Source organism: Microcaecilia unicolor, chromosome 3 (assembly GCF_901765095.1).
Source record: "Microcaecilia unicolor chromosome 3, aMicUni1.1, whole genome shotgun sequence".
NCBI lineage: Eukaryota > Metazoa > Chordata > Amphibia > Gymnophiona > Siphonopidae > Microcaecilia > Microcaecilia unicolor.
This window is the reverse complement of record NC_044033.1, coordinates 230,032,061-230,046,658: the sequence shown is the minus strand read 5'-3', so window position 1 is coordinate 230,046,658 and position 14,598 is coordinate 230,032,061. Positions and strand designations below refer to the sequence as shown.

Genomic DNA, 14,598 nt, shown 5'->3' with positions numbered 1-14,598 from the left:
AAGTCGGGAAGGAATAATGATAAGAATCTACCGCACCATAACTATCATCGCTAATTCATAAATTTGATCATTAAAGGATAAGTACATCATCATCTTTGAACTTATTTCTTCATGATTTATTGACCAAGATTGTTTTTAAGAACTGTGACCCATTGGGTCATTGGACTATTTCAACTGTTTATGGACACTTTGAATGCTCTTTTGTCTTAAATCAATAGGGAAGTGCGATGATAGAGAAAGGTGGCAATTTATGGGATCCTTTTACAAAGGCACATTAGGCTCTATGGGCAAGCAGCATGCGCCAAGACTACCGCCAGGCTACCGTGCCCCCTAGCGGTAATTTCAGGTTTGCCGTGCACCCGTAGTGCCTGAATGATTTATTTATTTATTTCCTCCCACGCACGGCATTTCCAGTGGTAATCAGCAGTTAGCGCATAGACCAGTCATCGCGTGTGTAGTACGTGAGCCCTTACTGCTAGATTAATGGGTGGTCTTAATGGCTCAGGCCGGTTTTAGGTGTGTGCTGGTTTCAGCATCCCACTATTGTCTAAATTACATTGGCTACCAATCAAAGTCAGAACCTGGATGCTAAGTTCCAAGTCTAAATACAGACATCCGTCTTTTTGATCATGGACATCCTTTGCTTTCCTGTAATAAGAGCTAGACATACATATTTTGGCCCCTCCCTAGTCCCAATCAAATCCACCCAGACCACTTCCCCTTGTCATATGGATGTACTGCAGTCATAGACGTCCATATTCTGGCTTTATAAAAATCTGTATTTGGACATCTATGCAATATGGATGTTTTTCAGATGTCCATAACACAAATATAGCTTCTAAAATAACCACCATATTCAGCAGTGCTCCCTGTTTAATTAGTGCCAATGAATATATGCCTGACTGGCAGGAATATTCAGGTATTTTTAAACACCAGAACCACCATTTAAAGGAAATACTGATTGAGATGTTTAAATATTGACCTGTTAGCTTCTATATCTTCTCTCCTTTATCTCCCAATGATATTGGTACCCACATGCATCATGACAGCTGGTTTCTCTCTGGTATTTAATGAAATCTTAATTTGGTGTCTTATGAGGTCCACTACTTTTACATTAGGGAAGTTACCACGTGATCCTCACATATACCCGCAAGTTAGTTATTTATATTCCTAATGAATGACTTAGGAACTGGAATATTTTCAGACATAGTAAATGAAAATAAAATTACTCACCAACATCTTCAGAAAGCTTGTCTACAGGAAATCAAAACAGAGAAGAGTCAGTGCTTTCAATAAAAGCCATTGGGCATGATATTCAAAGGATGTGTGCTTGTAACTAAGAGATATGCTCCTACACTGGCCTCTCAGAAAATTTACTATGGCCGAGTTCTTAAATTAATGCTCAAAGTGTTACTTAACTGAATGATTACTAAAGGAAATTAGGATTTGGCATTAACACAGATTTTAGTGGGTGTTAGCTGCAAATCTAATGCTTTTCCTTTTCAGGATATGTTTTATACAGGTCATGCGCTAATATAGTCATTAGCACAAAGTAACTGCTAGGATTTAACAGCAAAGCACGTAGCAATTACTACATTGCAAGTGCTAAATGATCCATCCTTAACAGAACTATATATTGTGCCTGAAAAATTGACATCAATTAAAGACACGCTTAGTGTGAGTCTATAAAGATTGTACACAACTTAATTGAACAACAAGCCAAACAGTAATGATAATTGGGAGTTAACAATTATCGGCAGTAATTGGCAATAATTAGGATTTAGGCACATATCTAATTCTATAACGGATTGCGCCTGAATCCTATCGTACATAAAAAATTTTGGGGCGTGGTTAGAGTCTTGTTCTCAGATTTTTGCGTGTTGAAAGAGAATCACGCCTAAGTGTGCCTAACTTAGGTGCCAGTACTTAGGCTTGGTTATAACAGATCTAATTGCAGTCACCCACACATAGGTACAACTTACTTCTGAGTGTGAATCTAGAAAAGACAAATCTTGGAGTCACGTGATGCTGTAGAGGGAGAGAGACGCGTTCTCCTGCTCTCTGGGGCCCCGAAGCCTATTTTTTCTAAATAAAACCCTGAAACAGAGCCAAAAATCATCGAGAATAGCTGCCACCCGTAACTGATCGGTTGATGGACAAATTTCTAGCAACGCCGGCGAGAACAATGGCTAGTAGAGGCATGAAAAAAGAAAAATCTCAAACGGCGGACAACATCGCGGAGATTAAATAATCGGCAGAGGGATCGACCTTCTACCGCAGCAGTAGAAAAAGCACTGGCAGGGAAATGGGAGAGGCTGACCAGTCAAATCACAAATATAGAAACATTAATGGCGGAGACCACACAGAGAACCGGAGAGCTAGAGAGAAGAGTATCGGAACTGGAGGAAGACCTCACCCCGATAGCGAAGAACACGAAGCAGATGAGCATAAAGATTGCAGAGTTATCCAAGAAGATTGACGATCTGGAAAACAGATCACGGAGAGCATATCTTAGACTCATCGGAGTCCCAGAAACAGTGGGAGATAGAGTGCTGGGGTCTATACTAGAAAAATGGCTTACCTCCAAATTCGCCTTATCAGACCATGCGGGGCCACGGTGCCTCGAGCGAGCACACTGCGTGGGAAGGAGGCAAAATGGCCGTCAGACACCAAGGACAGTAATTTTAAAGGTACATAATTACATTCACAAAAATGAAATACTACAAGGATATAGAATGGAAAGAGAAAGCACAAAGTATGATGGACGCCCAGTACGAATATATCAAGATTACTCTGCACAACTACAGGACAGACACAAGCAATTCACCCCGGTGTGCAAACGGCTGCACGAACCTAAAGAGCAGTTCATGCTGCTATATCCAGCGGTCCTAAAGATTAAACATGAGGGTGGATGGAAATCCTACAATAAAGTGCAGGAGGCAACAGATTTTGTGAAAGAACTAGAGAACAAACGTGGACTTAGCAACTCTGACAGCCCCAAGGGATCAAAGACTACCAGAAAGAATGAAAGAAGGAGCACGTTGGTACAAAGACGGTGAATATATATGAAGTGATGTTTGAATTTAATCTGTGGTATTATTGAAATTTATCAACTGAGGAGGGTGGGGGGGCCCCAAGCACTGGAGTGAACCTAAGCCTACTGTAGAATGGGTAGGCGATGCGCAGGACAGAGGGTGCAGGGAAGGGGGGTGGGAAGGGGGGAGTGGGAGGGAGAGGGAAGGGGTATAGGTGAGAAAGAGAGTTTGGTTAGACACCTGAATTATAAACCAAAGGCAGGTAGAGCTCCATTGGGTTTGGTAAATGGGAGTTGGAGTGGGCAGAGGGGTTGTAACGGTAGTGCACAGAGGAGATGCCACCCTAGGGCAGGGCTGGGCGCCCTAGGGAAATCAATAAACGGAATGATGCAGAGATATTATCCCTGGGAGGCTGGCTAGACGAGTAGGCAGGAAAGTGCGCCTGGTCTCATGGAATGTCTGTGGAATCACTTCCCCAATAAAACGTACAAAGATTTTAGATGCATTAAAACGACATGGAGCGCAGGTAGCTTGCCTCCAATAGACCAGACTTTCAGCAGAGCTATAGGGGGATTGAAATGATATTCAGCACTGGGAACAGATGGATATATTGGGGAATTTTACAAGATGTTGAAAGACCAGCTGATAGGCCCATTACTAGATTTGTATGCTGAGGTGGTAGAGAAGGGAGAATTTCCTCAGTATGCAAATACAGCCTCAATTAGCTTAATTCCAAAGCAGGGACGAGACCCATTGCAACCAGGCTCTTACAGACCGATCTCCTTGATAAACGTAGATTTAAAAATCCTGTTGCGTATTTTAGCAGACCGATTAGCCCCAGCTATTTTCCAGATAATAACAGAAGATCAAACAGGGTTTGTGAGAGGGCGACAATCTGTACTTAATGTGCGGAAGTTGATGGTGGCAATGATGCAGCAATCAGACGGCGGGAAGGAAAGAATGGTAATCAGCTTAGATGCAGAATGAGCCTTTGACAGGGTGCTATGGCCCTTTATGTTTGGAACCTTACGATGGATTGGCGTCCACAGCTGGTTCTTACAAGCAGTACAAGCATTGTATACACAACCCACAGCCCCATTGGTGAATGGGGTTAAGACCGGGGAGTTTGCGATAAGGCGGGGGACACGGCAGGGCTGCCCACTGTCGCCATTATTATTTCTGATTTCACTACAGCCCCTGTTATGTGAGTTGAGAGCCAATGAGGGGATTCGGGGGGTGAAGATACAAGACCAAACACTTAAAATTTTAGCTTATGCAGATGACCTGGTACTCATGCTGGAAACACCCCAGGAGTCATTAGAATGCTTGCTTCAGGTGATAGGAACATATGGGAAACATTCGGGCTTTAAACTGAACCTCACAAAATCACTGGCACTACCACTGGGTACAGAGGTAAAAAGAAAATGGAGGGGGCGGTTTCCATTACAATGGGCAGAAGGGAAGATGAAATACTTGGGAGTGATGATTCTGACAGATCTGACTTTACTCTATGAGGCAAATGTTACACTACTTATGAATGAGACCAGACACACACTGCAGATGTGGGGAGGAAGACCGCTCTCCCTCTCAGGGCGAATAGCGCTATTTAATATGATGGTGGCTCCACGGTGGCTGTACACGTTCCAGCTGCTTCCACTGTATTTGAGACAGAGACAAGAGAGGGGTCTAAATCAGATAGTGCAGAGATTCTTATGGAACAATAAACGTCCAAGGCTCCGTATAAGTATACTACAAAAGCCAAAAACGCATGGAGGTACGGGTCTTCTAAACATCAGGTACCTCACTGTTTCATGTGCAATGAGGCACAGACGAGACTGGTTAACAGGACACCAGGGCTATTCAGCGACCCTAGTAGAATCCTTGGTTGTCCCTAACGTGCACCTTGGCTGGCTAATACACACAATGCGACAGCAAATGGACATAAAAATGGGTAAAACCCCTCTCTTGATGACAGCAAGGATAACTTGGAGATGGCTATGCAGGAGACATGGCTTTTCGGCTAAGGCCACCCCCTTCCTGCCGTTGCATAGGAACCCAGACTTTCCAGTCGGTACACTGTTGAAAGCATTTGCTAATTGGAGATTGAAGGTGATCCACTATATAAATCAACTGGTGGATGAGGAAGGCAAAATGAGATCCTTTCATGACTTATTATTATTATTATTATTAACTTTTGTATAGCGCTACAAAATAGATGCCAAGGACTTCTTATCATATGCTCAGATACAGCATTATGTCATCTCATTGGGCTGGATTAATCTATGTGAAGATGTGCAGGAAACGATCAGTACCGCGCTTACGCTGGGATCCCAGAACGAAGTTCCATTGAGGTTTCATCATAGACACTTGTTGAACACCACAGAAGATACAGACTATAAGAGAGGGGCGAAAGCGTGTTACGACGAATTAGCAGTTGAGGTGATAGATAGCTTACTACAGAGCTTTGTACTATCTATCCTAAGCAATTCACCAGATACTGGGAACTACAATATAAATTTGCATTATGGCTGTATATATCCCCTTATAGAGCACATAAAGCTAGATTTGGAACAATGGGGGCATGCCCTAAATGTGCAACAGATTTGGCAAATCTAGGTCATATGTTTTGGGCCTGCTCGAAGGTGATCGGGTTTTGGAAACAACTGCTGGAGGAAGTCCGGAGGCATTGGGCTCGAAAAGTTCTGATGCAACCCTTGATTTTGTTTGACGTATATAAGTACGCAAAACCTGCCCCACCTGGATTTCGAAGGTTCCTCCAAAGGACAGTTTTAATGGGGAAAAAGACTATATTACTGTGTTGGAGGGAAGAAACGGGACCCTCAGTAAGCCAGTGGAGAACATTCATGATTGAACTGCTGAAACTGGAAAGGTGTGGAATATGAGACCTTACGTCCATGGAAGGCAGGCGCTGGCAGGAGACATGGAGCAGGTTTTTGGACACGTTGTAACCGATGGCGAGGAAGAAATTACTTAATAATTGGCACCACACCCAATAAGACATTGAAAGTTGACTGCACCTAAAGGAGGGAGGAGGAGGGGTGACAAGTATGGCATTTGACATAACTATAATAGCACTACTCGAACTAAACCCACGAAAATCTCAGAATTTTTTTTTTTTTGGGGGGGGGGTTGGGAGGTGGAAAGGGAAGGGATGGGGAGAAACAAGGGGTGGGGGGAGGGAAAGGGGTGATGGAGAGAGGAGGAGAGGGAAAGGGGACTGGGGGGAGGGGTAGACATATAATGGAACAAACCATTTTTTGTTTATTGTTGCTCAATAAAAATATTTCAACATAAAAGACAAATCTATAAAGGAAACATGTTCTTTATAGAATCGCACTAAGTGTATCACTTTATCAGCGCTGCTTTTTAGCACTACTTATAGAATTTACTCCTTAGTGCATTACCTAGATCACCCTAACAAGATAATGTTTCAAAGCCCACGCAATGCCTTCTTCCAGAAAAATTCCTTACTGCAAGCTCCAATAGGTATGTTACCACAAACAATTGCCCCTACAGAATCCCTGCTTAGTGCACTGTATCCCAGTGCCTTTTCTTGAATCTATTCCATAGCGTCCAGTGACGCTGTTTGCAGCTGGATGTGTCTAAAGAAAATATATCCCGGCTCTTCTGACTAACAGGACAAATTCTATGTAGAATGTGACAACAGCCATACCAATCCCATAGATGACTGGTATTTCTGAAGATGAGACAATCCATTGGTTGTTAGACTGCGAATGACTGGGGAAAATAAATAACTTGAATTTAATGTGATTATGACTGAAAGAGTTCAGACCTTAGTTAGTTTATTGGAAGATTAAAACATCATATTTTGATCCAATGTCTTCTGTGTTTCCCCCAGGGGCGTAGCCACGGGCGGGTTAAACACCAATACACTACCTTGTGGGGAAAAAAAAAGGACTGCAAATACTACACGCTAGCAGGTTACTGAACCTTGATCACACATGAAAAACACATGACACAACAAATATGAAGGCAAAATACTTAATGGAAAGTTACCTCAAAAAGTCAGACTCAGCATGCAGCAATACTAGAAAAATTGAAACTTACATGCAAAATATCACAGATGCACATTTCTAAAAGCTGACATATTCCAATTAATAAATTCTGAATAAAATTGTCAGGTTCTCAGGTTCAGAGCCCGCGGGGCTGGGCTCTGGAGCAAACGTGAGCCCTTGGGCTGCTGACGAGGAGCGACAGCAGCAGGCAAAACCCACCAACCAACACTGGGTAAGCACACCGGCAGGGACTGCAGGCACTGCCCAGCGAACCGGAACACATAGACTGGAATCCCCCGGACTGGAGCACACTGGACTGGAACACACACCGGACCGGAACTCACTGGACTGGAGCACACTGGACTGGTCCGCACAGCTTCACCTGCGCTTAGCTACTAAGCCCCCCAGGAGTTGAGCTCCTGGGTTCGAGTAGCCGACAGGACTTACTGGATACCGGATGACATAGGGACCAGGACTGGAAACAGAAGTGCTCCTAACCCAAAACTGATCTACGTGCTCCCAAGTCCTAAACCAGCAGGAGGGTTCCTAACAGTAAACTGACAAAAGGACTTCCTAAGCCCTATACTAAACAGGAGCCCCTAAGCCCTGCTCAAGAAAGGGACTTCCTAAGCCCTAAACTAACAGAGCAGGGAACTAAACACAAAGCTAACACAGGTGCTACTAAGCACCAAGCTACAAGCAGAGCTTTACACTAATAAGCTAAACACAAAACTAACCAGCTACGTAAGCACTGCTCTAGCAAGCTGGATACAACTAACAAGGTGCTTCCTAAGCACTACTCTGGCAAGCAACCAGAAGAGCTCCTAGCACTAAAAGGGAAGACAGGGGAGCCACAAGGAAAAAGCAGTGAAGCTAACACATAAGCCAAAAGTGCTTCTAAAGCACCAAACACCAACAGCAAAGACTGCAATGCTCCCAATAGCACAAACACCAGAAGTACTTCTAACAGCAAACTCTGCAGTGTTCCTAACAACACCAAACTCTGAAGTACTTCTATCAGCAACAGAGCTTCCAAAGCCCTACACACAGCAATGCTTCCAAAACCAAGAGGGAAAAGCAGGGGAACCATAAGGGAAAAGCTGGAAAGCTAAACACACAGTCACCAGTGCACACTGCACTAACACTAACCTGGACCTTAGCAAAAGCAAGCAGGGAAACTAGACACAAAGTCAGAAGTGCACACTGCACCACCCTACCTAAAGCAAACACCACTGTTGCAAAAAGGCCCTGAAGGAAACAACACCACTTCCTTATCAAGGCCCTCCCTGATGATGTCACACTCCCTAGACCTAGGCAAAAGCACACTGACCCAGAGAGGCCCAACCCACACCAATGCAACACCGTGAAGCACTTGAAGCCAGTACACCCAAAGAGAGGTAGCGCTAACTTAGTCCACCCACACAGCTGTAGTAAAGTAAAACAATTAACCCGAGAGGAAGTGACGTCACCACTGGCAATGGCGGTCTAGCTTCTCAGCTCCCGCTCCCCGCCGCGATAAAAAAGCTTTAAGTGACCACCATCAGCTATTTTCGCCGCTTTTGAATATTCCCGATTGGCAATACTCACCAGCCGGTATGAGTAAGGCGCATTCAGCGCGGAACAAGGACTCAGAGAAGTCGGCAGGCGGCGGGCCGAGTAAGACCCCGAAGCGCCACGAGGCAATGGCGCAGGCCTCGCCTTCTGACTCCGACTCAGCCTTATCGCTGGCGGAATCGCGGAGGCCCCCCGCAAAAAAGGGTGTCTCGGGCGAACTCAAACAGATTCTGTCCGGTATCCAAGAGGACATCCAAAAATCAAAGGAGGAGATATTAGAAAAGATGGAGGTGCTCAGCGCAGATCTCCGCGAGCTGGGGGGACGAATGGAAGAAGCGGAACTTCAGCTGGACGAGCATTCGGAGTCCCTAACTGCTCATGATGCACACATACAGGACTTGGATCAAAAAACGAAAGACTTGGCTTATAAACTGGACGACTTAGAAAACCGGGACAGGAGGAATAATCTCCGACTCCGCGGGGTTCCAGAGGGTGGTGAGATGGAAGATGTCCCACTAATAGTGCAAACTATATGTGCAACCCTGATGGGGTCCGAGGTAGCGTCAGAGAAGATTGATTTGGACAGAGCACATAGAGCCCTGGGCCCGCGTCAGGAGACTAGAGCGCGAGATATCATCGTGCGATTTCATAAGTATGAAATAAAAGAACAAATTCTTGCCTGTGCTCGGAAGAAACAGGACTTGGAGTATGGAGGAGCCAAGATAACGGTATACCAAGATCTTTCCCAGTTCACGCTGCAGCAGAGGCGACTCCTGAAGCCGGCCCTGGATGTCCTAATCAAAGAGAAGCTCACATACCGGTGGGGCTTCCCTTTTTCGCTGAACTTCACGATTAAGGGGACCAGATATAGGGTTTGCTCCCTAACCGAAGCTTGGGCATCTTTGTATGCAGTGGGACTGGTGAGCTCGAAGGCGCCTCTGGGAGAGCTGGCACCTACGACGAAAGCAAAGCTACAAAAATGGCAGCGGGTCCGCGCATCCAACAAGCGCAGCAATCCGAAGCGGAGAGCGACGGTGGAGGGAACCTGAATGCTGATACGCTGGCCTAATCGGGGCCTGTCACCTGAGTTCCTTGCGTCTGTGGATGATGAAGAGCAGATGGACACATATGTGGTATCAGGGGGACACTGCTCATAGAGTCTCCCAATCTGCTTTGTTATGAGTTTATTTTGAAGTACTATGGTTATTGGGGGGTCTGTATGTATATATATACATTTTATTCATTTTCTTTTCTTTTCATCTCCTCTTCTTCTTTTCCTTTAGTGGGAGGAGGGATGCTCTCAACAGTGAGACACCTAAAAGGAGTGAGGTTTTGTATTAGTATTGGGAGAGGGGTAATTCATGGAGAGCTGTGGCATGTATATAAGTTACAGTTTTTTTTTGCTCTGTTTAAATGGGATTTGGCATCTGATGGTAGCATGGCAAAGATTAAGGGGGGGGGGGGGGGGGGGAGGGAGTTGGATCGGCCTGAAACACAGTGGGTTACTTTCTCACATCCCACTCGGGGGGCATGTACCTTCGGGTTGGTGACTGGAGAAGGGGGAAGGGGGGGTTAGACAATGGGTTTAAGGGGAGGGAAGGGGAGGATGGGCTCGGACTGGCACATTGTAGGAGGATGGAGGTGAAAGTGAGGATAGTGGGTCGGTATGCTCTGCTCGTTCTGCTTGGTTTTATGTTTTAGTTATGAGTATAAATCTTAAGATCTTATCTTACAATGTAAAAGGATTGAATATGCCACAAAAAAGGCAGAAATTATTTAAAGAGCTCCAGCAGCTGGGGGCTCATATAGTTCTGTTGCAGGAGACGCACCTCCGCCGGAAGCACGAAAGACTCCTCTCCCATCCTAAATACCCCAGGTCCTTTTTTGCCTCCTCTAACGAAGGATCCAAAAAACGTGGGGTGGCGGTGTTATTTCATGAGTCAGTACAGGCCCAAATAGTAAAGGTCAAACGGGATCCAGGCGGGTGGTTTCTGTTCTTGCACATAACACTAGATCACATGGACATAACCCTAGCCTGTATATACGCCCCGAATGATCACCAGCAGGCTTTCTACATTAAAACAAGGAATCTTTTAGCTACATTTGCACAAGGATCTATAATACTGGGAGGCGACTTCAATGGAGTAATGGATCCGGTTTTAGACCGGTCTGGGACGGGGCAGACTGTAGGCACTCGGGATGCCTTAGCGTTGGGATCAATGGCCACTTCTCTGGGGACTCTGGATGTGTGGCGATTGAGTCATGCGCAAATGAGAGATTATACATATTACTCAGCAGTGCATGCATCATACTCACGTATCGACTATATTTTTCTCGATGTAGCTCTATCAGAGCAGGGGCCCAGTGCAGGTATTGGCAGTGCGACCCTGTCTGACCATGCCCCGGTTTGGGTCGTACTGCCAACAATCAAGGCAGAGATTAAAGACAAAAGATGGGCACTTAATGCCAGTGTGTTACAAGAGAGTGAGGTGGTGGAGGGCTGTAAAAAAGTGCTGAAAGAGTATCTGGAGATCAATAAGACATCGGGGCCACCCCTTAGCATTGTGTGGGACGCCATGAAGGCAGTGTCGAGAGGCTACTTTTTACAGCTGGCTAGTAGGAGGGCTAGGATTCGCAGAAAACAAGTGGCTCAATGCTTAGATAGGATCAAGAGTTTAGAAGCTCAGCATAAGGCCGGCGGCTCTCTGACCACATTGGAGGAGCTGTGAGCCCAGCGTCTTCAGCTGGACTCTATTTATTCTGAACACTTAAGCCAATTACAATCCCGATCGAAGGTTTATTCTTATGAATTTTCTAACAAAGCGGGACGCCTACTGGCCCTGAGGCTACGTAGGAAAAAGGCGGAAAGGGCGGTAACCCATATTCGGGAGAGAGGAGGGGACATGCTGAATACATCGGAAGCTATTAGAAGGCGGTTTGGTGACTTCTACAAGGAGTTATATGCTCGTGAAATAAACCCCCCCTGCTGATTCTATTGCAGATTACATAGCGGAGACTGATTTAGCCTCTCTGACATGCCAGCAACGTGCCACTCTGGATGAGCCGGTCACCCCGCTTGAAATACACAAAGCTATTCAGCATTTACCATCTGGTAAGTCCTCGGGGCTGGATGGACTACCTAATGAGTTTTATAAGCAATTTGCTTCTGACCTGGCCCCACTTTTGGCTGACATGTTCAACCAAATAGGGCGGGGGGAGTCTCTACCGGCCTCCATGTTAGAGGCATGGATAGCAGTATTACCAAAACCAGACAAAGACCAAGCGGACTGTGGGTCTTATCGTCCTATATCGGTTCTAAACGCTGACGTCAAAATTTTAGCCAAAGTCTTAGCTAATAGACTAGCCCCTATGCTCCCAGCGATTATTCACCCAGATCAAGTGGGTTTCGTTTCCTATAGGAAAGCAATGGATAACACGAGGAGAGTAGTAGATTTAATGTATTTGGCAAAAAAAATGCGAAAGCCTATGTGTCTCCTTAGTCTAGACGCTGAAAAGGCCTTCGACAGGGTGCATTGGCCATTCATGTACAAAGTGATGGAGACCTTTGGGATAGGACCCCAATTCTGTAGGTGGATTCAAGCATTCTATACCTCACCTAAAGCATGTATCAGCTTGAATGGGGGCTACTCTGAACTCTTCACTCTGCACAGGGGCACCAGGCAGGGATGCCCTCTCTCCCCGCTGTTGTTTGCAATGGTCATGGAACCTTTTGCGTCTAGGGTTAGATCCAACCCGGGGATCACTGGCATTACAATAGTGGGGAGAGCACATAAACTGGCCCTCTTTGCAGATGACGTGTTATTGTTCATCACTCGCCCTCTAACATCTTTCCCTGAGCTTTTGCAGGACATTGAACAATACTCAGCACTCTCAGGATTTAGAGTAAATATGTCCAAATCTGAAGCCCTAAACGTGACCCTCGATGCGGAACTGGTGGAAACCTTAAAATCAACGTATGCTTTTCGGTGGGCTAGTGGGAGTATCCGCTACCTGGGGGTGAACATTACTGCTAGGCTCTATGATCTTTTCACAGCAAACTATAAAGGCCTGGGCCGTGTCCTCACTGCAGATATGGAGAGATGGGGAGACATTGCACTCTCCTGGTTTGGCCGTATTGCCGCAGTTAAGCTAAACATATTACCACGTTTACTGTACCTGTTCCAAGCTCTTCCGGTCCCGCTGCCTCGTAAATTTCTTGCTGCACTGCAAGATCGTATTGTGCGTTTTATTTGGGCTGGCAAACGTCCTCGGCTAGCACGAGCCTTCTTGTACCAGGATAGGAGGAGGGGAGGGCTGGGGGTCCCCAACTTGGGTTGGTACTACAGAGCAGCTCAGGCACGTGCGGCTGTGGAATGGTTCCAGGACTACCCTGATCGGCAATGGGTGGGTCTGGAGCAGTTCACATTGGGCACAAGGCCGTTGGGGGCACTAATGTGGCTACCAAGGTCCCTTAGGTCATTGGAGGAGGGTTTGTGCCCCTCCATATACGTTACTCTGTCTAACTGGGATAGTCTTTTCCCGCATCGTCAATGCTTACTGTCGCGTTTATCCCCCATAGCATATAATCCCTTATTTATTCCGGGGACAGAGAGAGGCATATTCACTAGATGGTATGAAGGAGGGCTGAGAACCTGGGGGCAACTACTGGCGGGAGAGTCCCTTTTGTCTTATACAGAAATTCAACAACAGTTTCCAACAGTGGTGACTGATAAGTATGCATTTCTCCAGCTCTCGCATTTCCTTAAGACGAAAGCAATTCAGGAAGTACTACACAGACAGCAATTAACTCTTGAGCAAATATGTGAGGGACAGGCTACGACCACAGGGCTGATATCTCGCTTACATCGTATTATTACTCAACAAACACCTTGTTACACACTTCACAGGAAGGGTTGGCAGAGGGACCTGGGGATTGAACTGGAGGATACGGTATGGGAGAGGATGGAACGAGCGGCGGCCGGGGTGTCGTCTCATGTCCCGTTCAAAGAAAATGCCATTAAAGTTCTATTTAGGTGGTACATGACACCAGAGCGTTTACAACGAATTTATCCCACCATGCCTGGGCAGTGCTGGAGGGGATGTGGTGTGAAGGGATCCATGGGACATATTTGGTGGAAATGTAGGAAAATCAGAGCTTATTGGAAAGCAGTTCGTAGCAGACTGCAGGTATGGCTGGGAACTCAGATTCCATGGAATCCCACTATTTTTCTGTTTTCAACAAAAGCAGCGGGCCTCACACCTACTCAACAGACTTTGGTGCGCTATGCCACCTGTGCAGCTCGAATAGTTATAGCGGCTTGTTGGAAACAGACTACGATTCCGCCATTAACTAGGTGGCTTCGAAAATTGGGATATGTCTGTGAGATGGAACGGCTCATAGCTGAGCGGAGTAACCGTACAAATAGATGGCACTTGATTTGGGACCCCTTTCTCCTTCATACATAATTTCGATGACGAACCGGGTTGTGATAAAGCCAGTCCGAGGGGGGTACGGGAAGAGGGTGGGGGGGGAGGGAGGTAAATTTGATTTCTAAAGTAAAAGTTCTACAAAATTTGAAGTTATATGTATTGCTTTGCATTGTCACCAGATCTTTGTATGCCTTGTTTGAAACATGTATCATTTGTTAATATTGACTTCAAATAAATTAAAAAAAAAAAAAAAACAATTAACCTCATGCTGCTGGAAGCTGCCAGCACAGAGAGACAGAGCCAGCTCAGAAAGGACAGAGAAAAGAAACAGAAGCCAGCTAAGAAGCTGACCCCCAGGAAAGAGGTAAGTTTGAGAGGGGTTCTGACCCCAATCATAACAAAAATACTTTTTTTCTACCTTTGTTGTCTGATCATTTAGTTTTTCTATTCGCTTTGGTCCCAGTGTCTTCTGTTTTATGAAGGGTCTTCTTTCTATTTGATATTTTTTCTCTGACCACGTCCACCATCCTCCTGTGTCCTTA

The 14,598-nt window shown here is 45.7% G+C and overlaps 1 protein-coding gene across 2 annotated transcripts in view; it reads right to left on the bottom strand.

Moving 5' to 3' along the window:
- Positions 1-14,598, bottom strand: part of LOC115466353 (E3 ubiquitin-protein ligase TRIM39-like) — a 399,358-nt gene that overhangs the window by 281,336 nt on the left and 103,424 nt on the right. For both annotated transcript variants that reach the window (XM_030197539.1, XM_030197540.1), the window contains one exon: positions 1,234-1,254. In XM_030197539.1, the coding sequence (XP_030053399.1) occupies positions 1,234-1,254 (21 nt within the window). The remainder of the gene's footprint in view (positions 1-1,233; positions 1,255-14,598) is intronic.